Source organism: Oryza brachyantha, chromosome 10 (assembly GCF_000231095.2).
Source record: "Oryza brachyantha chromosome 10, ObraRS2, whole genome shotgun sequence".
Classification (NCBI taxonomy): Eukaryota; Viridiplantae; Streptophyta; class Magnoliopsida; order Poales; family Poaceae; genus Oryza; species Oryza brachyantha.
Window position 1 is genome coordinate 8,968,855 of NC_023172.2, and position 27,622 is coordinate 8,996,476.

The 27,622-nt window shown below is 39.5% G+C and overlaps 3 protein-coding genes across 3 annotated transcripts; all 3 read left to right on the forward strand.

The window, feature by feature from the left end:
• The first annotated feature begins 5,361 nt into the window (after positions 1–5,361).
• On the forward strand, positions 5,362–11,425 carry LOC102705008 (alanine aminotransferase 2). Its single transcript, XM_006661672.3, has 15 exons — positions 5,362–5,577; positions 7,084–7,134; positions 7,698–7,748; positions 7,821–7,886; positions 7,953–8,014; positions 8,446–8,524; positions 8,605–8,709; positions 8,829–8,939; positions 9,022–9,159; positions 9,407–9,481; positions 9,580–9,700; positions 9,780–9,934; positions 10,018–10,092; positions 10,169–10,372; positions 10,899–11,425. Exons 1-15 carry the CDS (start codon positions 5,536–5,538, stop codon positions 11,013–11,015), a joined length of 1,452 nt encoding a protein of 483 aa, XP_006661735.1. The 5' UTR covers positions 5,362–5,535; the 3' UTR covers positions 11,016–11,425.
• A 1,776-nt stretch (positions 11,426–13,201) lies between these two features.
• Positions 13,202–19,212, forward strand: LOC102705284 (alanine aminotransferase 2-like). The gene is made up of 17 exons (XM_006661673.3): positions 13,202–13,387; positions 13,468–13,524; positions 13,807–13,857; positions 13,984–14,049; positions 14,133–14,194; positions 14,300–14,378; positions 14,453–14,557; positions 14,959–15,069; positions 15,168–15,305; positions 15,380–15,454; positions 15,551–15,671; positions 16,620–16,774; positions 16,868–16,942; positions 17,053–17,256; positions 17,453–18,294; positions 18,379–18,503; positions 18,587–19,212. Exons 1-15 carry the CDS (start codon positions 13,334–13,336, stop codon positions 17,567–17,569), a joined length of 1,470 nt encoding a protein of 489 aa, XP_006661736.1. The 5' UTR covers positions 13,202–13,333; the 3' UTR covers positions 17,570–18,294; positions 18,379–18,503; positions 18,587–19,212.
• LOC102699435 (ethylene-responsive transcription factor 1-like) lies at positions 18,223–27,412 on the forward strand. Its single transcript, XM_040527988.1, has 5 exons — positions 18,223–18,294; positions 18,379–18,503; positions 18,587–18,686; positions 26,042–26,365; positions 26,545–27,412. Exons 1-5 carry the CDS (start codon positions 18,223–18,225, stop codon positions 27,169–27,171), a joined length of 1,248 nt encoding a protein of 415 aa, XP_040383922.1. The 3' UTR covers positions 27,172–27,412.
• Positions 27,413–27,622: the final 210 nt, after the last annotated feature.

Sequence of the window (27,622 nt, forward strand, 5' to 3'; positions counted from 1 at the left end):
ATATAGGATTTGAAGATAAATCAAATTAAAATAGAAAACAGAAAAGCTAAAAAAATCCCATGAACAGTATGATATGTTAGTAGTAAGTGGTATAAACAATTCAATTAATTTTTAAAAAAATCACCTGTTGTATGGGACCTCTTTAAAAAGAAAAAGAAAAGGCCTTTATACGGTGAATGTTCTAGAATTTTGACATTATTGTCCTTTTAAAAAACTTATTTTGCAAATAGACCCCTAAGAAGACTTCTTACACAAATATACCTTTTTGACTGCGCCAACGTCATTAACACCGTCGTTAAATAAGGCAACGTCAATATCGTTGGCACCGTCCTCTAAGTTATTATATTGTGATCACGTGGCCAGAGGACGGCACTAATGATATTCACATCGTCCTATTCAACGGTGCCAATGAAGTTGGCGCAGTAAAAAAAGATCTATTCATGCAATAAATTTTTTTTAAGAGACTATTTATAAAATAAGTTTTTAAATTTCTAAAATGTCAAAATTGCTGCTAAATGTTTATACAGATTTTTGAACCAATGGGCACATTTCAGAGTTTGAGAGGGAACTAGATCCTTCCCTCTTTCCATGCTCTCGGTTCATTCAAATTGCAAACCACCTGAAGTTAAAATTCAGATTTTGGTTTTCGAACTTCATTTTAAATGAGTGGGATTTCATTCAAAAGCCACATCTTTTTGTTTGAGCATAAGCCAACCAACTTATTAACGATTAAAAAATAATTTGTATGTAATATTTTATTTTTACGCATTCTGAACTATCAATAAAATAAGTTACGGTGAAAACCCTAAAAATCAATGATAAATAAATTTTGGTTTTATCTAGGCATTAGCATAAGCTAAAACATAAGGTCCAAAATTTGTTATCTTGCTGGGGCCATCGTTTAGAACCCATAACACAACTATAAAATGTTTTTAGCCTTGTTTAGATTCATATGGATACTAATGAATCTATATATATATATATTCATCAATCGATGAATTTAGATACGGCTAGAAAGTCTTACAATATGAAACGGAGATACTACAACACTAACACTCTGACATGATACATGGTGTCTTTAGGTAGTTTAATATTAGAGAATGTTTGGTTTGTAGGCACACCATACCGCAAGAAGATTTGACCAAATTAGTAATTCATTACAATGCTTTTAGCGTGCTATAAATAAAATCTACTTGTGGCTGCACTTTAACCTTAATCATCTAAGTTCAGAAACCGAAGCATGCAACCAGATATATAGGACCTAGCCGAGCAAGGGTGGATGACTGACATCATCTACATACATCTCTTAATTTCATTCCTAGGAAGGGTGGCTTTAGAGCACCAACAACCTATATATACCCCTGTTTGATTTAAATTATTGTGCAGATTATTTCCACCTATTATGAATTTGATTACGTGTACAAATTAAATATTTTGAGAAATAAATTTAACTAGTTGGTTAAAACAAGTAGGCTAAGTAATTATATTACAGTAGAAGAATTTTCATTTTTTAAGAAAACATATTTTTGAAGCACGCACAAATAATTCATTTCAATAATACTACCTATAAGCTGAAAAGAACGCATATTCTCCATCTAGTTTTTTTATTTAACGCCATGTAATTTTGGTTCTATGTTTTAAAAAATCACATGACTATTACTTATTTTGTTATGAACTGATTTATTAGATACTTTAAACATGATTTATAATTATACATATTTTAAAAAATAACTAAAATAGAGGATTATATATATTCAAAAATTAACCTCATCAAAACAAAAAAAGGATTACTTTTTGGCGATTCGTACAGAAGGGAATTGATTCACCAGATCGTACAACACATGCACGTAAGGTCCAAATTAATCGGCTGTTCAACTTGTTTCCCAAGAACGAAGAATGCATCCACATGTCGTTTTCATTTCAGCATGGACTTGGGCCCCCCCACGCGCCATTGACGTGTAGCTTAAGCTTGCGATTTAGCTCTGCCAATTTTAGAGCAAGTTCAATAGTATAGCCAACTACTGATTCTAATTTATTCATAGATTAAATCTAATGATCAATTCATACAATAGTTAACTATAAAACATCAATATATAGTTCCTCATGATATACACACACTTTGTCTTGGAGCCCGTATACAGCTGGTTACAAATTAGTAGTCTACCTCTCTTCTCTCTTTCCTCTTGTCTCTTTAAAATATGCTTATACCTTCTTATGGCCTACTATTATACTTGCTCTAAGAGCAAGTTCAATAGTATAGCCAACTACTAGCTCCAATTCATCTATAATTAATCTAATAGCCAATTCATACAATAGTTAACTATAAAACATCAATACCTGGTCTCATATATCGTACACACATTTTATCTTGAAACCCGTATACAGCTGGCTATAAATTAGTAGTCGATCTCTCTTCTCTCTTATCTCTTTAAAATATGTTTATAGCTGACTCATAGTCTGCGATGGTACCTGCTCTAATAAAGCAGCAGGGCCAACCGGACGATGTGATCAAAGCTAGGATCACACATCCAGAGACTATGCACCCTCTCGATCAAGCTCTGTTATATTACCCGTGCACGTTTATCTTTTACTTTGTGGGAGTGATCTGAATCTTCTATATTACTTTTTTTCTGAAACTAATCTTCTATATTACTTGTGCCTATGTATTGCATATATATCTAAATTACTAAAAAGTTCAGGATAAAATATGCAAGAAAGTTGTACTTCATATATGTATAGGTTGATATAGGTTTTTTAAGAAAAATCCGAACGCTGTTTAAGCACAAACGTGCCACTGTAACAGTAATATTATCAATACGTACTCTAGACTTCGGAAGCAAATTCTTACACTTGTCCCTATTTATTTAACTGTTTGGCATATAACCAATATGCATGGCACTTGTATTCAGCTACCTTCAAAGTGCATTATTTTAGAAGATAGGCAAACTTGCCTTCCTCTATTTGCCTAGCAAGAGCATCTCCAACAGATGCCCCATCCTACTCTCTAAGTCAAAATTTGGTCATTTGGCCCAAAAAATACACTCCAACAGAATGGCCAACTGGATGGCCAAGCCATCTGGCTGGCCAAATCAGCCCTCATATTGTTAAATTTGGCCACTCAAACTGACTTGCCATATGTGAGCCCCACATGTGGGACCAACGCTCCACCTCTCCATCCAGCCAGCCCCCCATGCGTCCGACCAGCCCCCACTGCCCGCCGGTGCCGCCGTCGAAGCCCATCGTCGAAGTTCGTCGCCGCCGCCGTCGGGAGAGCACGCCCCGCCGTGCAGTCTCAAGCCGAGCGCGCCGCGCCGCGCCGTCCCTAGCCCGCCGTCGCTGCTCGCAAGCACAGGAAGCCACCGCCGCCGCCAACCCCCTCCCCGCGCCGCCACTGTCGCCGCTCGCGCACGCGGGGGGATCCGCCGCCGCTCCACCGCCCTCCCTGCGCCGCCGCTCGCGCGCGTGTGGGAAGCCGCCGCCGTCGCTGCTCGGACGCGCGCGGGAAGCCGCCGCCGTCGCCATCGGCCTCCCCGCGCCGCCGCTCCGCCGCCTCCCTCCCGCGCCGCCGCTCGCGCGCGCGGTGAGCCACTGCCTCCTTGGCTGAGAGAAGAAAAGAAGGAGAAGGAGAAAGAGAGAAGAAAAAGAAAGAGAGAAAGAGAAAGGGGAGAAGAGAGAAAGAAGAGACTGACGTATGGGGCCCTGGTGTCATACACTCAAAATAGAGGATGAATGGAGAGACTGTTGAAATAAAAAACGAATTTAACTTGCCAAATAAAATGAGGAGTGACTAAATAGTCATTTGGAGAGTCAAATTTGGGCTATCTGTTAGAGATGCTCTAATTAGTGTATATAAAGAAAAATCTTAAATCACAACATGATTTTTAAATGGACAAATAGGCAACTGTACAAGGTAGATCAACCTCATAAATACGAGTGCGCAAGCATTAAACAACACTATAAAAATATACTACCTTCGTTTCGTTTTAGGTTATAAAATGTTTTGGTTTTTTATACTCATGGACATTAATGAATTGGGATATATATACATATATATAACAACATAATATAATACACATTAGTTCATAAATGAATCTAGAGAAAACTACAACACTCTCTTTTTTATTTGACGTTGTTAACTTTTGGGTCTTGACCATTCTTCTTATTAGAATAATTATATAATTATTAATTATTTTGTTATGATTTGATTTGAAATTTTAAAAATGACTTATAATTTGTATATTTGTATAAAAATTTTGAACAAGATAACAATTAAACATAGATCCAAAAGTTAATGATATCAAATTAAAAAAAATTAGAGGGAGTATATTATAACCTAAAACAGAGGGAGTAGAAAAAAGAAACAAAATATAGCAACCTCTGAACTTTGGTGAGTAAAGTTTTAGCTTTATAATTTGTCATGTATATTCTTTGCTTTATCTCTACCGACCTTTGTATTCATTAGCACAAGGCTCCATGTCAGCAAATAAAAATAGATAAACCAAACTTATGTATCATGCCATTTTAGATTGTTCCTAAGGTGTCAAAAGCAATTTATAACCTTATTTCCCAACCTAACTCTTTTCTCAAGAGAAAAGGAAAACCAAACGGCAGGAAGAGATGAAAAAAAAACTCGTAAAACAACAATTCTCCTAAACATTTCTGCGAAAAGGAGAAAATAAAGAAAGATAAAAACAAAGTAACAAACTCGTTGTGTCACTCTGAACAATCTACTACTTCATCCGTTTCACAATGTAATGTAAGACTTTCTAACATTGTTCAAATTTACATAGATGCTAATAAATCTAGACATATATATAAATTATATACATTAATCAATGGATAAATATGGACAAAGAATAGAAAGTTTTATAATATGAGAAACGGAGGTAGTACTTTACAACAACATGGCTCATCAAATCATTGTTGCATTACAACAAAACAAATTATGTTGTCATCACACATAGATGGTAGAAACAACCCAAGAGCAACCACTGCACACTCCACCCCTATTTGGATTCTTTCCGAGTTCCAACGGGTGACCGAAGCAATTGACAACCTTATACAAGTCACCAAAATTTTTTTGAAAAGAAACAAAAAGGCGAAACTGTAATCCTCCTCCTAAATACACGTAATCTAATACAGTCCGATTAGCCACAACGCGATGACGTGCCCACAGCTTTAGCACCGGCGCTAATCGCATACAAAGGTCAGACATTTTGGTGTTTTGCTGCAGAGATTTTGATGCCAAAACCGCAGCTGAGGGCGGCGGCTCTCGCTTTCGCTTTCCATCCGGTGGGCGCCTCCGCCCTGCGCCTCTCTTTTCCTCTGGCCCCTTCCTTCTCTTCTTTATAAGGACCGGCCATTTCGGTGCGGGAGCCGTCGATTCGCCACGAAACCGGAGAGAGAGAGAAGAGACCCGTCAACGCTGCAGCTGGCTGAATCTCTCTCTCTGTTCATCCTCTCCGGCGCGCCCCGTTCTTGCGTCTAGACTAGACGGGTTGGAAGGGTGTGTGATCTTGGTGTTTTGATTCATCCATGGCTGCTCCTAGCGTCGCCGTGGACAACTTGAACCCCAAGGTGGTTGCTTCTCCTCATACCCGTTTCTTGAATGTATTGTTTACTCTCTTTTTTGGGGGGGATTTGTGGGGGTTTCTTTTGAGGAAAGATAGGATTTTTGGTGTGATGCGGCGTGAGGATACAGGATAGTGAGTTCAGGTTCTTGTTTGGCTCGAGGCGGCTCGGCTCGGTGGCGTTTGGGGTTAAAGGGAGATTTTTGGTGCTTATTCTTGCTCGGTTCTTTGCATAGAGAAATCTGAGTATCCAATGTTTTGTTATGGCAGCAATCGATATCAGTGGTACTACATCTTTTAAGATAATGGAAGCCTTTTGTGCAAGATGATCTTCTGGTTTGATGGACTGGGCTGTGCTCTGGTTTTGCTCTAGTGTAGTTGACAGGCTTATGCTTAGTTCTTGCTCCTGTATTCGGTTGACCTAAATCTGTGAGTTGAAGATTCCAATTCCGAGAAATGAGGAATTATCAGTTTATCACTCATGCAGCAAAGATCTTTTGAAGTAGTAGTGCTGGTGCTATTTTGAAGTGAAACTTAGCCTGCAACTGTAATAATTCCAGTCGATTAGTGATTTAGTTCCTTTTACCCGGTTGCTGACATCTCTATTTACCCAGAGGTAGATCTCAGTGCTGCTTGAGCTGCTGCCGTGAAGTTTTTGTCTTTTTGGTGTTATTGCATAGTGCCACGTAACGTCAGCATCTCTTTTCCCTTTCAAAACGGAATATGACAATTTGAAATGGACTGTTGCCCCACTTTCTTCTACAAAATAATGGCATGCTGATGCTGAAGCACCATATTGGTGAGAGCAGAGGGTGCTGCTCAGATGGCAAATTGTATCATGCGAATATTCTGTTGGTTTTTCAGAAGATATAATGCACACGCGAATATTTAATAGCAACTGCCTAACCCCGTTTAGTGCCTTAGTTGTGCATTTAACAAACTCCTTTGCCCTGTAGGTTTGTAAACTTTGGAAAGTAATGTATTTTAGGTATTGTATATGGAGAATAAATGTCTGCTAGTTTCCTCAAGAATTCATTTTCATGCTAGCTTAGTTGCTCCAATGGTTAAAAAATGATTCTGATGCTTTGCTTATTTGGCAAAAAGGATAATATTATGTTGTCTGACACTATTAAAAGTACTGCCCGTGTGTTCTGCTTTTAATTTTCAACTTGCAACTTTCGATAACTAATTACTAGCATTTAGCCTTATCAGCTGAACAGAAGCAAACAGTAATATACTACACTATATGACCGCCTTATCTATGTATACATATTCTTCCCTTCAGGAATTATTATTATTGCAATCACGGGATCTTGTAGCAGCATTGAGTACCATATAGTCCAAAAAATGGATGCCCTTGACAAGTTGTTCATAACAATTTTAGTTTGAGAATGCAATTGCAATTTCCTTCCTGAAGATTGTGTTTTCTGTTTGATGGCCAATTATTTTCTCTCCATCTCTTGATCAACCTGGTGCATATTCTACTATCTGACTAATGAGGTTATGTGTGCAGGTTTTGAAATGTGAGTATGCAGTCCGTGGAGAGATTGTGATCCATGCTCAGGTATCTTGAGTGACCTTCATGTGTTACTTTATAATGGCTGAAATCCATGTATTTTTTATTTAAAGTTCATTTGAATTCTTCTTGATGAATACTTAACCAGGAGTCTTGTAGACCTTTGAAACTAAGGGGATATTGTTTTATTGTGCAATAACCTTTAGGTGCTTTGACAACAGTATGGGGAGTGAATTATTGATAATTGAATATATCTATTAGAGTGCGGTGACAATTCAAATATTTTGCTAAATTTGATTATAGAAATGGTATTTGTATCGCACAACCTTAGTTTCTTTAGCAAAGTGCTGAATTCATATGCTTTTGTTGGAGATTACCACCAATTAGTCTAAACTAATTGCTTAGCTACCTAGCTTGCAGATAGTATAGTAGTCCTTGGTTGAGATATGTGAATGGGGGATAGTCCACTCTAAAGGTTTATCTAGTTTATCGTGTTTCTCTAACAATATAAACTTCTTATGCACCGCTCCCTGACTCCTGCAGTAGTAAACTGTCTTGTTGTTTTGACAATAAGTAACTACTTATAATTATATGCTTTCTTCTGTTTCCAGCGCTTGCAGCAACAGCTACAGACTCAACCAGGGTCTCTTCCTTTTGATGAGGTACTTAACTACCATTTTAGTATAAAGTAGCTTCTTAGTAATTTATTATCTCATTCCGTTTTCCCCTTGCAGATCCTGTATTGCAACATCGGGAATCCCCAGTCTCTCGGTCAGCAACCAGTTACTTTCTTCAGGGAGGTATGTGGTTTTCTTGCATTAAAGCTTTACCTTTTCTTCGCACGATATTCACATGCTGTATTTCAGGTTCTTGCTCTTTGTGATCATCCATGTTTGTTGGACAGAGCGGAAACCAAATCATTGTTCAGGTGAATATCAACACCTTTTAGTTCATTGGTATCAAACAAATATGCAGAGAACTTAAATGGAGATATCTAATGCAAACACTTAACTTCTGTCAGACATTCCTTTAGTTTGCTTTATGGAGTTCTTTTTATCTGATAGTGAAGCTTGCCATATAGTTTACCTGTTTTGTTTCTCTGTCCCAATTTAATTTGGACTTGAAATGCTATATGTTAGTTGAACATTTATAAGAGTACTTTGCAATCTTTTTGAGAAATTTTCAAGTGAGCTTATCCCTAATCAAAAGGGTTAGGATGATATCGAATAACCATGCTCCTGACATATCACCCAACTAAATACAAAAGATATCTTTGCATCAGAGATTTCCATACACTAATTAACTATTGTACTGAAATTTGAAATTGTAGTGTGTATCTGATGCCCCATCCTTTTGCAGTGCTGATGCAATTTCTCGGGCAACAACAATTCTTGCCTCAATTCCTGGAAGAGCAACAGGAGCGTACAGCCACAGCCAGGTAAGCATCTCAGCCTGCTACAATTATAACCACAAGGAAAAATGAAGGGATCTTAATTTTAATCTTATCATTTTTCCTAGGGCATCAAAGGACTGCGTGATGCGATTGCTGCTGGGATCGCTTCACGTGATGGATATCCTGCAAATGCAGATGACATTTTCCTTACTGACGGAGCAAGCCCTGGAGTAAGAAATTTACCTTCCGTTTAAACTAAATGTTATTGGACATTTCTAGAATAAACAGGAAATTCAAATCTCAGTATGATGATACCCCCCCCCCCCCCCCCCCCAAACAAATGTTTTAGGTCCACATGATGATGCAGCTACTGATAAGGAATGAGAAAGATGGCATTCTCTGCCCGATTCCTCAGTATCCCTTGTACTCAGCCTCCATTGCTCTCCATGGTGGAGCTCTTGTATGTTTCGGTTGCCCATAATATTGTCAATATAGTGTATTTAATGCTGCACCAAAGCCTAACAGAGAGCATTTTGTTTCAGGTCCCGTATTATCTAAACGAATCAACAGGCTGGGGTTTGGAGATCTCCGACCTGAAGAAGCAACTCGAAGATGCCCGGTCGAAAGGCATTGATGTTAGGGCTTTGGTAGTTATCAATCCAGGAAATCCGACTGGGCAGGTTTGTGTTCAATTTCTCATCTAATTTAAAGTACATGCTTGATCACTGCAATTTCTTTTCACACCATATTTTGTAAAAACCTTAGGCATATTAGTACATATTTACAATTCTTGTATCCTTTGAAATGGTTTTCTTTTTGCTAGGGAGTTCATGTGTTTTTGTTCCTCTGCTATGTGCATGAAGCATTTGTTGCTGATGCAATTACCCAACAAAAAAAAACTGTAATGGATGTGTTTCATTCATGCAGGTTCTTGCTGAGGAAAACCAACGGGACATAGTAAAGTTCTGTAAAAATGAGGGACTTGTTCTTCTGGCTGATGAAGTAAGTAATTGTTACCATACAAACTCCACAACAAACTTTGAGCTTCTTAATTCCTTTTCACTGTGTCGTCTGTAACATCAATGCCAAAATATTGTTAGGTATACCAAGAGAACATCTATGTTGACAACAAGAAATTCAACTCTTTCAAGAAGATAGCGAGATCTATGGGATATAACGAGGACGATCTCCCTTTAGTATCATTTCAATCTGTATCTAAGGGTAGATGCAATGATCCACTTTCTTATTTTCAATTTGTATCAACACTGACTTCTCAAAAGGATTTTCTTGCTATCACTAGGATATTATGGAGAATGTGGCAAAAGAGGAGGCTACATGGAGATTACTGGCTTCAGTGCTCCAGTTAGAGAGCAGATATACAAAGTGGCGTCAGTGAACTTATGTTCCAATATCACTGGCCAGATCCTTGCCAGCCTCGTCATGAACCCACCAAAGGTCAGTATTATGTTATTGTTTAAATTTCTACCTAAGAAAATGCAAAAAAGCCTCCAATTAGATAACATTACTTGATTCTGCAGGCCGGAGATGCATCATATGCTTCATACAAGGCAGAGAAAGATGGAATTCTCCAATCACTAGCCCGTCGTGCAAAGGCATGCCAGTATTCCAATTCTCTTATACCGCTAAATGATTTCTGGAAACAAATTGTAGAATTTTTTCTTATGGCAGGCATTGGAGGATGCATTCAACAATCTTGAGGGAATTACATGCAACAAAACTGAAGGAGCAATGTACCTCTTCCCTCAGCTCCTTTTGCCACGAAAGGCGATCGAGGCTGCTAAAGCTGCTAACAAAGCACCTGATGCATTCTACGCTCTTCGGCTCCTCGAGTCAACCGGAATTGTTGTTGTCCCTGGATCTGGATTTGGCCAAGTGAGTCAACTTAATCTTCAATTCTTCATATGAAGAATATACTATGCATGTGCCTGTAGCCGCTAAATACTATTTTGTTCGGAAATATAAAGCCAAGTATTCCATCTTTTTTTAACAAAGCCAACCTCATTTCTCTTGCCACCAACTAAACAATGGGGGATTTCTCTTATATTATAACCTAAAATGTTCTTAAATGTACCTTCATGCGGAGCTTGTTCAACAAATATCTTAAACTAGTGCTGAACAGAACTTTTCATGCGATCGGATCTTTACTATCCTACGGCCCAAAAAAATTGCAAAAATAGGTCCAATCGTGGTGCACGTCAGATTTGTGTCCTAATATGATGATGTCATATACTAAAAAGATTCCCAGGAAACACCACGTCTCTGCCTGATTTATTCTGGATCAACAATTATCATAGTTTTTTTTAGGGTGGGGGGTCCAAATCTGAAAGATACTGCATGCACCTTCTTTTGCTAATCCATGATACTGGTTGTTTATTTTTTTTTCCCTTCTACTTGAAAGGTTCCTGGGACATGGCACATCAGATGCACAATCCTGCCACAGGAGGAGAAGATCCCTGCGATCATCACCCGCTTCAAGACATTCCATGAGTCGTTCATGGCAGCATACCGCGACTAAACTGTTACCATCAACAGATGGGGAGTTCTATACAAGCCTGATTGATTGATTTTCCCCAGGCCTTCCTTTTTTTTCTTCACCCTGATAGCATCATCCTGTAGACCAAACAAAATAAAGCAGCAAGCCAGACATGCTTTTTTAGTGTGCTGATCTTTGATTGGAGAAACAGTGGGTACTGAAAACTGATGCCTTTGATGGCAATTGAGGAAAATGTTACTGTATAAATGCTAAAAAGTTTTGATGCTGATGCAGCTATAGTTTTGAATGTTGAGGTTGGCTAGACTATGAAAATGGCTTGATCTGATTGTAAGACACCAGCTATTCATCTCTGATTTGAATAGTGGTGCTTGGTAGGAGAGCTGCTGAACACCATGCTCTGAATAAAATGAAACCTTTATTAGTGTCTTTTACTCTGCTGTCTACTGTAAATCGCAACTTGCAAATAGTAATCTTTATTAGTTGCATAGAATGCTAGGTTAAAGATTCCTGCAGCACATGGTATTTGTTGCCTTGATCGTAGAAACAGATTCTCTTGAATCTTGGAAACAGATTGGCTTGGGTCCGTTTGATTTTCTGCCGTAATTTGTCATCATGTGGTAATAAAAATTGTCACACTCATCCAAGGTTAGTTGAATGAAATATTTACCACATCTTATCAAATCTAACTTTTCTAAAAATTCATTAACATTTTGATTAAACTTATCTTTTTTTTGTGGACAAGTGTGGTTGGCAAAAAAAAAAAAACAGTACAATTGTTTTGGTCTTTTTTTTTAAAAAAAAAGACTTATCAATCTGAACTCTGATGAGATAAGGGACTAACCCATCCAAAGATGCTGTTAAAGATAAATCTTATGAACATTTTCGAAAAACAAAGTGCAATGTTCTTAAAATATATATTCTATTATCCCTTAAGTTTGAATTCGATCTGCATATATAAGAAGAAAGAGGACAAATTTAAAATAGTAAACGACAACTACATGCTTAGACATATTAATGCATGCACGTCAACTTCAGAGATTAAAAATACACTCCCAAGTTCAAAAAGCACAATGCTGTAAAAAATAAATAAATATTGGACGAAAAAGTACCAGAATTAAAATAAGAAAATTAAACGAAGAAGTATCAAAAGTGACACGATAAGGTTATATCGACCCTATCAACCCCATTAGAGGTTAGATTCTCCCGAGCATACTAATATCAAACACACGTGAATATATTTTTAACAGAATTTAGTGAGGCCAATGTTCCCTGATATTAAACACATATAAATATATTTTCAACAGTAATTTGGAGAATCCATAGATATGTGCATGTTTGCCATGTGCCGTGCGTATCATATATGCAAAAGAAAAAGAAAAAATAACAAGAGGAGCTGGACCATGTCCATTTGTCCAACTGCCAATGACTCGCAGCAGATGGCTGGCTCCAGCATCATGGAGGATACCCGCTGCTGCAGTACAGAGTGCTCGTGCCCAGTGAAGTGTAAATGTGCTAGTCTGTCAACTCCTTATTAGCAAAAGTAGCTTATAAGCTCCGAGTCATTGGCCTTTTGACAAATGGACATGCTCCAAGTTATTTTGCCTATAATTGAGTTGATGGGCTAGCCTACTTATATTCCTACTTATATCCTAGTGTCACCCTAGTAGGCTACAATTGTTATTATTATTATTTTAACATTTTATTTTTAATTTTAAATTTAACGTATTAGTTCTGTCACTCTATTTAGCATGGTCAAATAACACTAACACTTTTACGTAGCGTGGCAATATTTAAAATATTATCCTTGTCTCGCCTCGTTATTTGGTCATATCAGCTTAGGGTGACAAGAATAATACATATTAGCGTAACCCGCGGTTTCTCCTTCGCCAATATCTCTGTGTAAAAACATAGAAAAACCACGATAACAATGCCCCGTCAAGCGCCGGGTTCAAAGGTCTTCACGGTAAGATAAAATCCTGATACATACATACTTACATTATTATTTGGATTTAAATTTGAAAAAAGTTTTGGGAGCGTTCCGTTTGAAAATTAAAAAAAATAAAAACGTTTCAAAAAGAAGAAAAAAAAGAGTTCCAGTACGCTACGGGTCCATTTCACAATTCACGTGCACCAAGACGGCGCGGCCGCAGCAGAAAGAGTGGGCACGTGACACGTCACTCTGCTTCGTCCTACTCGTACGTGCGTGCAGCCAGCCACCCCAGCTGTTCATCCATGGCCGCCACCTAGCAGCCGCCGCGCCGCTCATCGATCGTCACTCTCTGCTCCTCGTCGCCGGCGGCGGCCGAGAAAGAAACAACGTGAAGGAGGAGGAGGAGGAGATGCTTCGTTCCGCCGCCGCCCGTGCGCTCACCGTCGGCTCCCTCAACCCAAAGGTGGGATATTTCTGTCCTGTGGGGGTTTTTCTTCCTCCGTCTCGATCGCGCCTACCTGCCTAACCCTCGCGTCCCTGCAGGTGCTGGCGCTCGCGGACCACCACCACCTCCGCGGACTCGTCGCCCGCCGCGCGCAGGTAAATTCATTTGATCATCGGGAGATGGAAACGGAGTTGATTTGGTCTGCAACATCACAAACTGCATTTGTTCAACTTCAGCTAAGTTAGTGAAAGATTCAGAGTGAAATCTAGACCCTGCAAATGTGTAATGTTCTTCGTTGGATTGTTATTTGTTTGGGGAAAAAAATTATCTGCTGGATTGATGACTTCTTTTTTTTATCCTAATGTTTAAGAGTGTTAAGGGAATGCAGTTTAAGGTTGTGTGATGAACTCATCTTCTTTTCTGGTTTGTGGTTCTAGAGCATGCAAGAAGAGCTGCAGGCTAATCCATCGGCACACCCTTTCAGTGAGGTGCGTTCACTTGAATCGTACTTTCAGTAGGAATGCCTGAGTTTTCAGAGTTTCTCTGCATATTGCTTCTGTTCAGTTTAGTTTCTTTCACTCTACTATGCTAATCCCCACAATTTCTTCGACCAGATTATCTACTGCAACCAGAGCAACCCACACTCCCAAGGGCAGCAGCCAAACAAGTTCTTCCGGGAGGTGTGTCCTTGTTCCCTATGAACTTACTAGTCATTTCTCATATTTTCTTGATTTCTGATGTTTCTTTTCTTTCCATGCTCCAGGTTCTTGCCTTGTGTGATTACCCCCATCTCCTAGACCGCAGTGAAACCAGCTTCATGTTCAGGCAAGAACTGAACAGAATTTAGTATTTTGTTGATCCTGTGGCAGTGGTAATTTTGGGAGGGATGAACTGCAAATTGTATTTGATTGCCAAGTTTTGATGCTGCAGCTCTGATGCGATAACGAGGGCACAGGAGATTCTAGGCGTCATTCCTGGAAAAACAACTGGAGGATACAGTCACTGTCAGGCAAGTGCAATGTTTCAGAGCAAATGATGACAAATATGGGAATGAGCTTTCATCTAACTTGAACATTTCGACAGGGTATTGAAGGATTGCGTGATGCCATTGCTGCTGGAATAGCTTCTCGTGATGGTTTGCCGTCGTATTCAGAGGACATTTTCCTGACAGATGGAGCAGCTGCACCGGTACTATTTAGTTTGATCATTATACACATAGTAGTAGGAGTTTTTTTCTGGATGATGATTCAAATATGTTTTACAACTGGTAATTGTTTGGCCTCTGGATTACTACTCACATCAAACTATTTTGTTAAAAGAAATTTGTGGTTTTGAAGATGCATTCAACCGTTCTCACAATCTAAAAATGGCTTGATATTCTGTGGATATAAAGGTTTTGGTGAATGGATGATTCAGTTTGAACCCATACGAGTGGAACAGCAAGCTAGGGTCTTTTTTCTTATAACATTATTTCTTTTGTCCTTCAGTCCTCGGCACTAATATGAACTACTCATATTCTTAATATCTGCCTCATATTCTGATAAGATTTTCAATACTGAAGATCATTGTATTTCTTGATTTCCATACAGGTTCATATGATAATGCACTTGTTGATACGTGGGCAGAAAGATGGCATCCTTTGCCCAATTCCATCACACTCTTTGTACACAGATTCTATGGTTCTTCGTGGCGCAACCCTTGTACGTACAGCATAAACCAGACAGAAACAAATCTCCATTAATACTAATTCATGTCTTTTACCAATCTGATGTAAGAAAGAAAATATCTGCATTTTCAGGTACCGTATTACCTTGACGAATCTAGAGGTTGGAGAGTGAACATTTCAGATCTGAAGAAACAGTTGGATGATGCCCGATCAAATGGCATTGCTGTGAGGGGACTTGTGGTGGTAAATCCAGGAAACCCTACTGGGCAGGTTTGTTTACGGACCATTGAATTGCACGATTCCTTTGATTTTAAGGAGATCTATGTGATTTGAGTTCCCCGTAGGTTCTTGTGGAGGAAGACCAGTGTGAGATAGTGGAGCTCTGCAAGAATGAAGGCCTTGTTCTCCTAGCAGATGAGGTGACGTTGTTGTATCTTTCTTAATAAGAGCAGATTTATCATTTTCCTTTCCTATTGCAAATATGACATGTACCATTTCATGACTATATTTGATAGGTTTACCAAGAAAACATCTACACAGATGAAAAGAAATTTAACTCCTTCAAGAAAGTAGCACGATCCATAGGCTATGGAGAAGGAGATATATCTTTAGTATCATTTCATTCGGTCTCTAATGGTATGACTTGGTTACTTGTCTCATCAATGTTCCTTCTCAAGTTGTAGTATATGCCTTTTTTATTGCTACTTGAAAAAAAATAAAAAAAAGTTAATTTCTAAATAGCGGGCTAAGGTATTTAGCAATTGGTCTCATAAAACAGCTAATAGCCGACTACATGGGGCTATAGCGGCTAAATTGTATGTGAGAGCAAATAGCTATACCCTCTCAAACTTTTTTTGGCTGGGGTAGCTGAAGACAGGCATGCCCAGATTTTCATTAAGAAAGGATAATTTACAGTATAAGGAAAAAGAAGAAAACAGATTGCTGACCAAGTTTGCTTTTTCTAGCCCATATCAGCTAACATGGGCCGCGAGGAGACACCTCCTCTCCGAAATTCAAAGGCTGAGCTGAGCTAGCTGTCTTGGAGGAGCTAATTTGTTCAATAGGTCCTTTTAACTCATCGAGAGAGAAAAAAAAATACATATAAGATTATCAGGGAACACGAATTTCTACAGATGTTACATGAACACTGTCAATCAAATGGAGTGAATGTTCTTCTATAAGCTGAACTTATTGGGTTTACAGCCTTATCTACTTATCTAGCATGCATGAATACTCTCAACCGAAAATGAGTGAGTGTTCTTTTGTAAGATGAACTTATTAGGTTTACATGAAAAGGGCCAAACTCTACCTACTTATCTGACATGCACTCTGCCTATCAATATATCATACATTTCTAATTCCCAAGCTCTAAGACTGTCTAATTAAGAATGTTCTTCACAGCGTGTTTCCTTTATTTCTCCAATCAAATCCTGTATATACTATACAGATCTTTTCTTCCAAATCTCAAGTAGTCTGAACTGTTGGATGTGATGCAGCATGCATTACAATTTCTTTATTGATCAGCATACACTACGAACTTCTTTTGTTCATGGATGTTATAAGAAGTCTTATGTTTCTCATTAGGGTACTATGGCGAGTGTGGGAGAAGAGGGGGTTACATGGAAGTCACTGGCTTCAGTTCTGAAGTAAGGAAAGAAGTATACAAAGTTGCATCCCTAAGCTCATGCTCCAACATCTCTGGCCAAATCCTTATGAGCCTAGTCATGAACCCACCAAAGGTCTGTGAATTCTTCTTCGCCTTGGGCATCAACCCTTTCAAAAAGCAAAGGCATCAACATTTACATACCTTAACAATTCTCCCTTTTTGTCAGGTTGGAGATGAGTCATACCCCTCTTACCGCGCAGAAAGAGACAGCATCCTATCATCTTTGTCTTGCTGTGCAGAGGTTCTGTTTTATTTCTTTCTTCACTACAATGATTTAAACTCTGATTTTACAACGGGAAAAAACCATGGAAAGGCCAAAACTGAAAATTGCATCTGTGCATTGTGTTTTAGGCCATGGTGTCCACATTCAACAGCCTGGAAGGGATGACTTGTAGCAAGGCTGAAGGTGGAATATCCGTGTTCCCATCTGTCCAGTTGCCGCCACAGGTGATTGAAGCTGCTGAGGCGATGAACACAGAGCCCGATGTGTTCTATGCTCTCCGTCTTCTTGAAAGCACCGGGATCGTCGTCGTGCCTGGCTCTGTATTTGGACAAGTGAGCATATAACTCTTACATCTATCCACTAGTATATTATTCATAGTAGAACAGAAACTTGAGACATATTTTGTGTACTTTTCAATGATTAGATGTTTGCTCATTAATATATGTTCATGTCCTTGTAGAGAAAGAACTATTCTCCTTTCTGCTGGTATTCTAATACATGTTCGCTTTGTTGGTTATATTTCTACAGGTACCTGGGACATGGCATTTCAGATGCACAATTCTGCCACAGGAGGAGAAAACACAGCTGATGATCTCGCGCTTTAAGGCATTCCATAAAGCATTTATGGAAGAGTTCTGCAGCTAAAAGGCGCGAGGACTTTTTTCCCATTTGTAATATAAATTTATGTATTTAAGCAAAAAATTATCTCTGTTACTGATAAGTGTGGGATTTCAACCTGAACCTAACAGCTGTCATGCTTCAATCCTGTACAGAATTGTCACATTAGTAGTGTCCTACCATCATGAAATTCTCCTAGGGCCCTACCATCCTAAAATTTTCAGATGAAAACATCGGTTTCAGTGTGCTGTAACAACCGAGGTGGACAAAGTTGGAAGTCCTTGTCATGAGTCATGATGCTGAATATTTAACCAAGTTTTTTTAATCCAATAATGTTAGAGGAGAGGGCTCAAGAAAAAAAATAATGAATGATACAGGAGGTAGAAAAGGATTTTGCCACCAATTATGTGTCAATTCAATTGCCATGCAATTGTGCCTTAACCTATGCATCTTAACCAATGATTTGTGTTGCCAGAACTTCATTGACCTAACTTCCCCTCTTTTAAAATGATATCCACCACCCACTAATGGCCATTTTCATGACATCCACTCCATTGTTATTACTTATTAGTATTGTTCCTTCTTGCAACAAGCCATCCATGGATTCCCTGAGGTGCTACTCATCTCACCGGATCTTGATTCCGAAGAAGATTCGCTCCAAGAATCTGATCAGAGCCTGCATGGATAGCTTCTCCAGTTCTGAATCCAAGAAGGCTCCCAACTCTGTCAGCTTCACCAGCAAGGTCAACAAGGTACCTGTTCTTGCAAGCCTCTGTGAGCATCTGAGACATCTCTGCTGCGTGCTAATCTGAAACATGAATCCTTCTGTTTTTCAGGTTTATGAAGACAAGAGCATGGGCATCCTCTGCTACACCGACAACAGCGGCGAATTGATCTGCGAGGGCTTCGACGAAGGCCCAAGGCTGACATGGCAAGACATGGAGAAGATCAACAGGGAGAAGTAAGTCATGTTCAGGTTTCAGATTTTGAACAGTACAATGCATAACAGCTGAGCTGACCATTGCCTTGTGCTCTGAACAACAGGGCACTGAAAACTGAAGAAGACAGGCAGCAGGAGAGGATGCTGCAGATCGGCGTTGCCGGGGTCGACTGGAGCAGCCTTCAGACCATCGTCAGCAAGCCTGTCAGTATGGGGGAAGAACTGAAGAAGTAAAGATGATGACAAGTTTAGTCCAGTAGATTAGTTTCATGGTAAATGTTTCAGATCTTGTAGAAACAAGGTATGCTTGCTGTGTGCATAGGATCTGAATATGGTCAATCTCCATTGCTATTTGCTTGCTCTGGTAATAAGGATGATGCCTGTAGGTAGGATTAGGAGGAGACAATGAAGGGCAGGAGGCTGATCCAGCTGGTCAGCTCCTGGCCTCCATTGGATAAAGAGATCATGTACTGAATATATTTTGCTTGGATGATAGTACTTTTGACATAATGTTAGTTCAAGTTGTTCAGATTCCCGGTGTCCCGTCGTACCAAGCTAGGCAATTTGGTTGCCTGTCAATCTGTTGCTTGGTAGGAAATCCTCTGAAAGTTGAAGAGTTTGCTTCGTAGGAATTGAAGCTTCTTTTTGTAGTCTCGAAAGAAGAAATGATGTCTGAGAACCTGAGATGGATGGATTGCATACGAAACAGAGGTTTTTGTCCTGAATTGTGATTCGGTTGATTTCTGGTGGCAATCAATTCTTGTGGAATCATTGTCAAATTCAAAGATTAAATTGAATTTCAAAAATTTTATAAAGTGCAGTTGAGCAGTTACCATAATCCAGAGATTCTGAGCCTAGTTTGGATATTTAGCTTGAATCATATTTGCTTGGTTTGGTTCAGCTTAACAAGTTACCACTAGCTGTTTAGAGCAAGTTCAATAGTATAATCAACTAATAGCTCTAATTCATCTATAATCAATCTAATGACCAATTAATACAATAGTTATATACAAAACATCAATACATAGTCCTACATATCATACACACATTTTGTCTTGGAGCTTGTGTGCAGCTGACTATAAATCAGTAATCCATCTCTCTTCTTTCTGCTCTTGTCTCTTTAAAATATGCTTATAGCTGGCTTATAGCCTGCTATTGTACCTGCTCTTAACCAAACAATAATGGTCGTAGGTCAACACAAGTTAAAATCTCCGTAGGAGCGAATTTTAGATTAGGTTTTTTGAGGGACTAAATTCCCAATGTAAAAGGGCTGCATATATCATTTGAGGGGCTAGATTTCTAATTTAAAAAGGCCGCAGATATATGGTTGGATGTAGATAAAAAAATAGCGTTCTCTAAAAAAAGGTCAACCGGGGAAAACGAGTCCAGCAGCCCTTAGTCACGTCTCATTGACAAGCACGGCTGGCGTTTTCAAGAGAAAACTTGGAAGAGTCCCCGGATAACAATGAACCTATGATATAAGATATGAGCTGCAGTGAGATCATAAAGACTTGATGCCATTTGTACTAGACTACTCTACTGTCTTTGGCTCTATTTTGTGGAGCTTAGAGCATCTCCAACAGCTCATCTAAATTTGGTTCTCTATATCTTAGTTTAGATGGAAATCTAAAACAGTTTTATTCTCTATATATTTGTATACTCCAGCAGATCATCCATAATCCTCTATATATTTGTATGCTCCAGCAGATCATCCATATTAGAGCATCTATATTCTAGTCTATATTTTATTGATACATGTAACTATCATGCATTTGTTTTATATTTTATAGTGGCCAAAGTGGGGACAATTGGGTTTTAGATGAATTTCTACGTTTTTCTATAGAATTTTTAACTCTTCGTCTTATTTGAATTTTTTTAAAGATTAATGTTTTTATTGTTATCACATGATAAAACATAACTAGTGACTAATTTTTTTTAACTTTTTAATAAATTTTTCAAATAAAATGGATGGTCAAACGCCAAACCTAGAAAACTCAAAAATGCTCTTTTTTTGGGACGGAGTAGTAGAGGACATCTAAAAATAGAGAATGGAATAGATGTTCTGTTGGAGCACTATCTTTAGCCTCTATCCTCTATTTTTAGAATAGATGATGGGATAAATAGCTATTGGGGATGTTCTTATGGCAGCTGCAGCTACTACTGTTTAAGCATCGGGCTATGATGGCCTTTAGACTAGGTCTAGAAAAAGCCCATGTAAAAAAAGTTAGGCTCAAAGTTCGGCCCAATTCTAGACTTTGTCGGACAAGTCTAGGACTTTTCGAGCTTTTCATAAATTTTAGGTTTCTTTTAGACTTTCAGGCTTCAACATCTAGGCTTGAGCCTAGCCCGGTGCATGGATGAGCTGAGCCCAATTTGAACATGCTTAGTTATAGCCTCTCATAGAATCACTAAAAGCTAGAAACTCTCCTATACAATACTCAGCTTCTAGGAATTTCTAGTTATAGAATTTAAAAATGTCTTAGAGAAGTCAAAATCTGTAAAACCAAGTTTTTCTAGATTCTAAAAAGTCAGCTTCTCATCGGCTACTTATCAAAATCTTAATATTTTGACCTTTGACTATAGCCATGACATTTTAATTAGTCCGTGACTCTGTAAGGTTGATTGCAAGTGCTTCCTATTTTAGTGGAATTATCTGTCAATGCATACACTAATTAGCTACTTTAGCAAAACCATCGTAGTAAAAAGAAAAATCAAATGTAATATGCACTCCATCTGATATGACGGCAACTAATCCGAGCTATCCGTCTTCTAGGCTTCAATGCACAAGATTTAGGGGGCGTTTGTTTCTAGAGACTAAAGTTTAGTCTATAGTCACATTGGATATTTGGACACTTATTAAATAGTAAACGTAGACTATTAATAAAACCAATTTAGAATCTTGGACTAATTTACGAGACGAATCTAATGAGCCTAATTAATCCATAATTAGTCTATGTGAGGCTACGGTAAACATTTGCTAATTATGGATTAATTAGGCTTAAAAATTCGTCTCGTGGATTAGCTCTCATTTATGGAATTAGTTTTTTTATTAGTCTATGTTTAATAGTCCAAACATCCAATATGACATGGCCCCATCTAAACAACCCCTTATTTACCGTAAGCTAGATTGATGGTTAATTAGGAGGTGAGGCTGCAACTTAACTCAGGGGTCAAATCTACTTTTATTTTGTTCTCATTTTTTATTTTGGAGAAAGTGGGAACTGAGCGTATCATTTCTACTGCTACCTCCGTTTTATATTTTAATATTTTTTAGTTTTGTCTAAATTCATTAATTAATGAATGAATGTATATAATATATATATATATATATATTTCGATTTATTAACATCTATATAAATTTAGATAAGTCTAGTCTGTGAAACTGGGGGAAGGGAGTAATAATGAACGTGAGGTCTGAAGCTGTTGGAGGCACGAAGAAGATGAACTGATGGATCGATCCTTTGCCTCCCTGGTGTGCTTCTACATGGGTTGATATAGGGGTATGACAGTCATGGCCCATCACCAAATGTGTTCGGCCCACAGCCCACTTCTCCTTTTCCCCGGTTAACTAGTTCCTCGTCATTCTCTCTCCAAGAGAAAAAAAAGAAAGAGGAGAAACTTTTGTTCTAAGAGAACACAGTACAACGCAGACGCTTACAACATACACCAACTTCTGAGAACGCACGCATGCAAATCCTACCCCTGTGAGCACCTCCGAAGCCTAGTTAGCACATCCTGGAGAGATTGACGAAGTCACCATAGGTGCCTCGCTGTCGACGGGTACGTCGCCTACCACTAAAAGCATAAAGCCGTTAGAATCCTGAAAAAATCGCTCTAACTAAGAGTCAAACCCAAGACTCAAGTGCTACTAGGGCCTTTGTAACCACTAGGCTACAGGCTCTTTCAGAAAGAGGAGAAACTGGTTCCCCAGTCCCCAGTTATGATGCATCAAAGCAGAGTACTCCCTATGCCCAATCTAGTAACCCTTGTTCCAAATATAAGCATATCCAGGATTTAAATCTTACTTTAAAATACAAGTATTCTTGGTATTATTTATATTACTATTTGTTACATCAATTATTTTTTATTCCAATTTTTTCTTATTTTATTCCCACATATTCTTTCGTCTCCATCCGTTCCTTATTTATTGAGATGTAATATAATCCGTTCCTTATTTATTGAGATGTAATATAGTATAATTTTCTAATTTAATCTATGCTAAGAAAATTAGAATGCTTATATTTTAGAACAAATATAGTACTAGGTCCTTATATTTTAAGAAGACGAATAGAGTACGCTTTAATTTCGACGCAGTCGATTCAATTCAGATGATGAGACATATTCCTAGTACAATATCCTTAACAGTATTATTGCCTCTATATTTTTTATATGATGCCGATGACTTTTATGTCTATGTTTGACCATTCGTCTTATAAAAAACATAGTTATTAATTATTTTTATAATATGGTTTATTATTATAGGAATTTTAACATGCCTAATAATTTTGCATAATTTGATAAAAAATTAAATAAGATGAACAGCAAAACATAAATTCAAAAAGTAAACGACGTCGTGTAAAAAAAAGGCAAAATTTGCTACAGGGAATCGAAAAAAACGCGTAATTAGCCGGTGGACACCGTAAGATCACGAATTTGTTGCAGAGCACCACAAAAATATGGTAATTAGCTATAGGGCACTCCGGCCAAATTTTTATTATTTTCGGGGTAAAAAAATTTAAAAATGACAAGATTGCCCTCAGTGGCCAACTCGTTATACTGACTGGGTTCGATCGAACTAGACCCAATCGGTCTCGGCGCCATACCACACCCGAACCCTAGCCTATAGGGCAAGTGAGCAGGCGGCGACCCAGCTGTGGCGAGGGCGCATAACGAGTTGGCTACCGAGGACAATCTCCACCGGCTAATTACACATTCTTTTATGCCCTATAGCAAATTTTGCCAAAAAAAAAACCTAGAGTACAAGTACAAAACATGAGTACTTTAGTTCAACCAAAGCGTTTGCTTCATTTGGTGAATTGGTTTTGGTGCGTTTATGGATAACCAACCTTTACTATTAGTAGCTAGCTACTCCACTAACTAACCGGCCGGCCGGCCTTATCTCTAAACTGTAAATGTAATGGAACTCTTTTGTGATACCAGTTTGATCAGTCACCAGCAATCATCAACGATACCACTTGGTTTGGTCGATGCTCGGGCAGCGGCCGTCGCGGTTTCGCCCTGCGAGCGATCGATCCAGTTGCGTGTGTGTTGCCGCATGGTTGACTACTATACGTGCATGGGGAATACGATATGGTCGTCGAGTGATGAATTATATATATACATATATCCAGCAGATGTTATTTTTCTGCCTACTTGGCTGGGTCGACCTCTCGCGTTTAGTGATGGGAGAAGTGAAGAGTGATACTTCAATTTTTTTTTTGCTTCAGCTAAAATTTAAACTTTTAGCCTTAAATTTAGAACTGATTTTGAGACTTTTATCATAGTTATTATTATAACACTTATATAAAATGTTTATTTATAAATTATTTTTTATAAATATATTGTTTAATTTTTTTCTCACGTAAAAGCTAAAAGACAAGCGTATGAGCTTGTAGAGAGAAAAATAATACCTACAGAGAGAGAGACTAGAGGGGTAGTAGCTAGATAGGGTTCCATGCGGTTTTATATCCGTGGGTTATTCTGTCAACCTTATCTAAGATGAATATAGAAAATAACTTGTTCTCACTGTTATTCTTAATATAGAACTCGTTAATGATATAACAACAGTCACCAATTTATAAGCATGCCATTTGTTATCGTCTTGGGTTATATCAACTAAAAATTACAAGGTTTTGAAGTCTCTAGAGACTGTTTACTATAGTAATATTAATGTACCCTAAATTGACCTTTCCTGTTTTTTCCACTGTCTTTGCGTGTTAATGTTCCTGCCGCTTGATTGCGCTGAGTGCTACTGCTATATAGCTATAGGCTGGAGCGTAAATACACATATTTAGAAATAGTTGATGCAAGTCAACGAGTGGATTAGCTCAAGAATTTTTCCCTTAAAAACATACTAAGGCCCATTTGAAGTATAGGAAGGACCGTATAAACATTAAAATGTATGGTTTAATATGAATGTATATGCAAAATAAAGGATTAAAAACACATAAATAACTATTTGAACAAGCTGCAAAAAAAATATAGGATGTGAGGGGTATACTTTCTTCGAAAATCTCCTTATCTTGGGCCAGTGTGTAGCAAAGTACCAATTCTTTGTTTCAAAAGACCAAACAGAAAAATTTTTGATACGATTTAAATCCTATAAATTTGCTATACTTTTCATACAAATTGGAGGGGCCCTAAGGTAATTAAGACCGAGAGTACATGAACGAGAAGGTAAGACTATTGTTTGCTTTTCAGCTTACAAGCTATTGAGAAAATTTGATTTTTAAAGCATTATTTCAGAGTTGATTTCAGGTTTTTATGGATTATTTTTTTTAAGTTTGCGTTTAAATCTCTAAAGAGACACATAAAAGTTTTACATATATTTTCTTTATCGTTCATAAACAGTTACCCCTTGCAATCAACCAAAAGCAAAACGACGAGGCTAAAATAGAATCCTAGTGGAAGACCGTTCAAAAAAAAAAATCCTAGTGGAAGATAAACTTTTGGTGCATGTTCGCCTCAATCTTCCATAGAAATGGAACTGTATGATAAGCATTTGACACAATATATTTATTCATTGAAAATGCACTGTAATTCACTTCTACCCAAAAGAGCGGCAGAGGCATAGTGTTTTGACACATCGGACGAAATCCATGATTAAATTGTTTACGCAATAAAGATGGTTAGTAGTTTATTAGGATTCTAATCAAAAAATCATCACATATTACAAAGGAAATTTCTTTTCCTTTTTTACATATGTATGTATAGGCCTGGTCAAAACAGGTTGGGCCTAGAAAAAGTAAGGCAAAAAAAACCTAGACCCGAGCCCGACGTTTCTTAATAAAAACATAGCCGGACCTAGCCCGATCCCAGGTTTTCTTAGGTCGGGCTGGTTTTTTCTTTCAAAAATCTTGTTTTTTTTTGTTTTCGGGCTTCATCATATAGGCATAAGCCTAGCCCGGTGAATGGCTTCTTCGGGCTAGGCCAGACCAAAGTTGAATCTCCCTATGTACCTTGAATTGTGGTTTTTTTATCTAATGGATCCATTTATAGATCCGATAAGAAAGATAATACTATAAAGTAAATAAGATTAGTATATTCTGATCCCAATGAATCAATTTTCTACCTCTACCCTTCTAAACATTTAATTGGAAAAAAAATAACGTGTCACCATTTATAAAACCAGCCTATCTACCAAGTAATTAAGCACGACCAAATTTGTAGTTTTGTACCCAAAAACATAAACAAAACACCAAACCTTTTTAATGAAAATGAGTACACAAAACCCATATCAACTTTGTGAAGTACGTGCTCGCTCCCGTCCCGCCAAAGCGTAACGTCTGAAGCTTTCTTGCTCCTATTTAAACCCCCATCGTCTTCTCCGATGTCTCAAGCCCGAACTCCAACAACCTCCACCTAACCCAAGCCGGAGAGGGGAGATGTGCGGTGGCGCGATCCTCGCTGACCTGATTCCGGCGCCGCGGTCTGGGCGGGCCTGGCCGGCCAAGAACAAGCGGCGGATGATGAGCGACGACGAGGAGGAGGAGGACTTCGAGGCCGCCTTCGAGGAGTTCGACGGCGCCGACTCCGAGGAGGAAGGCGAGTGCGACGGCGTGGTGGAGGTCTTGGACGATGGCAGCGAGGAGGAGGAGGGGGTGGTTCTTCCGCCGCCGCGATTCGCTCGCGAGCGGCTGTGTCCTCTGATTCAGCAGGGTGAGGCGATCTCAAGAACTGATTTGCACCAGCAGTTTTTTTTTTTCTTGCATGGAGTGAAATGGTTTCTTGCGTTCGATTTTGTTGTGATGCAGAGCGCCGTAGAAGGAGGGGCTCGGTGGTGGCGGCGACGTCGTCGGCGAGCCGGCGTGGCCGTGGGGACGGCGGCGGTGGCGCGAGGCAGTTCCGCTTCCGCGGCGTGCGGAAGCGGCCGTGGGGGAAGTGGGCGGCGGAGATCCGCGACCCCGTGCGCGGCGTGCGCGTCTGGCTCGGCACCTTCCCGACCGCCGAGGCCGCCGCGCGGGCCTACGACGCCGCTGCCCGCCGTCTCCGCGGCGACAAGGCCAAGCCCAACTTCCCCTCCTCCGCTCCGCCCTCGGCTCACCGCCGCAAGAGGAGGCGCCGCGCCTGCGCTACCACGCGCTCGCCGTCGCTGTCCGCCATGAGCGAGGTCACGGCTTCCTCCGCGTCAGGCGATTCCCCGGCGCCGGCGTTCGCTGCCTCCTCCTTCGGCGAGCCCGGTGCCGCCAAGCAGCCGCCGCCGCCGCCGACGACGACCACGAACCATGCTTCGCAGGAGCCATCACCGCCCGCGGTGGCGGCGTCCGCGAGCGCCGACAACCCGGAGGTGTTCGACCCGTACGACTTCCACGGCGGCGGGCTGGCCTCCTACTTCGCCGGCAGCGCCTACGAGTCCCTGGAGAACCTGTTCACCCACGGCGACAACGCCGCCGCCGCGGCCGCCGGCGTGGAGGAGCAGTGGCCGGTGGGGCTGTGGAGCTTCGCCGACGACGGCTCGTTCTGCTTCTGAACTCCGATGGTCTGAATCATCACATTGCAACCTGCTGATTCAGTGAAGTGGCCGTGCTTGTTCTTGATGCGTTTTCAGTTTTTTTTTTGTACAGTTTTTTTGTTTTTTCACAGCAGTAATGTAGTAGTCTTCACTGATCAGTCATGAGTTCATCACCAATATGATGGAATTATGTGTCTTGAGTTTGTTTTAGAAGTGGCTGTATGGATTTACGCAGTTATGTGTAATTAACAAGATACTCCCTCGGTTTCATTACATAAGACTTTTTAGTTTTGGATGCTAATAAATATAGACATATATACATTCATCGATATAGCAACAATTGAGTAATTGACCATGCATCAGAAGTTCAGAACTTAGCTTCCTTTTCAGTGGTTAACAAGAACAAGACCGAGCTTTCGCCTAATTTTTCAATAGTTACCGACACTTCACCGATGAACTTACCTCTCAA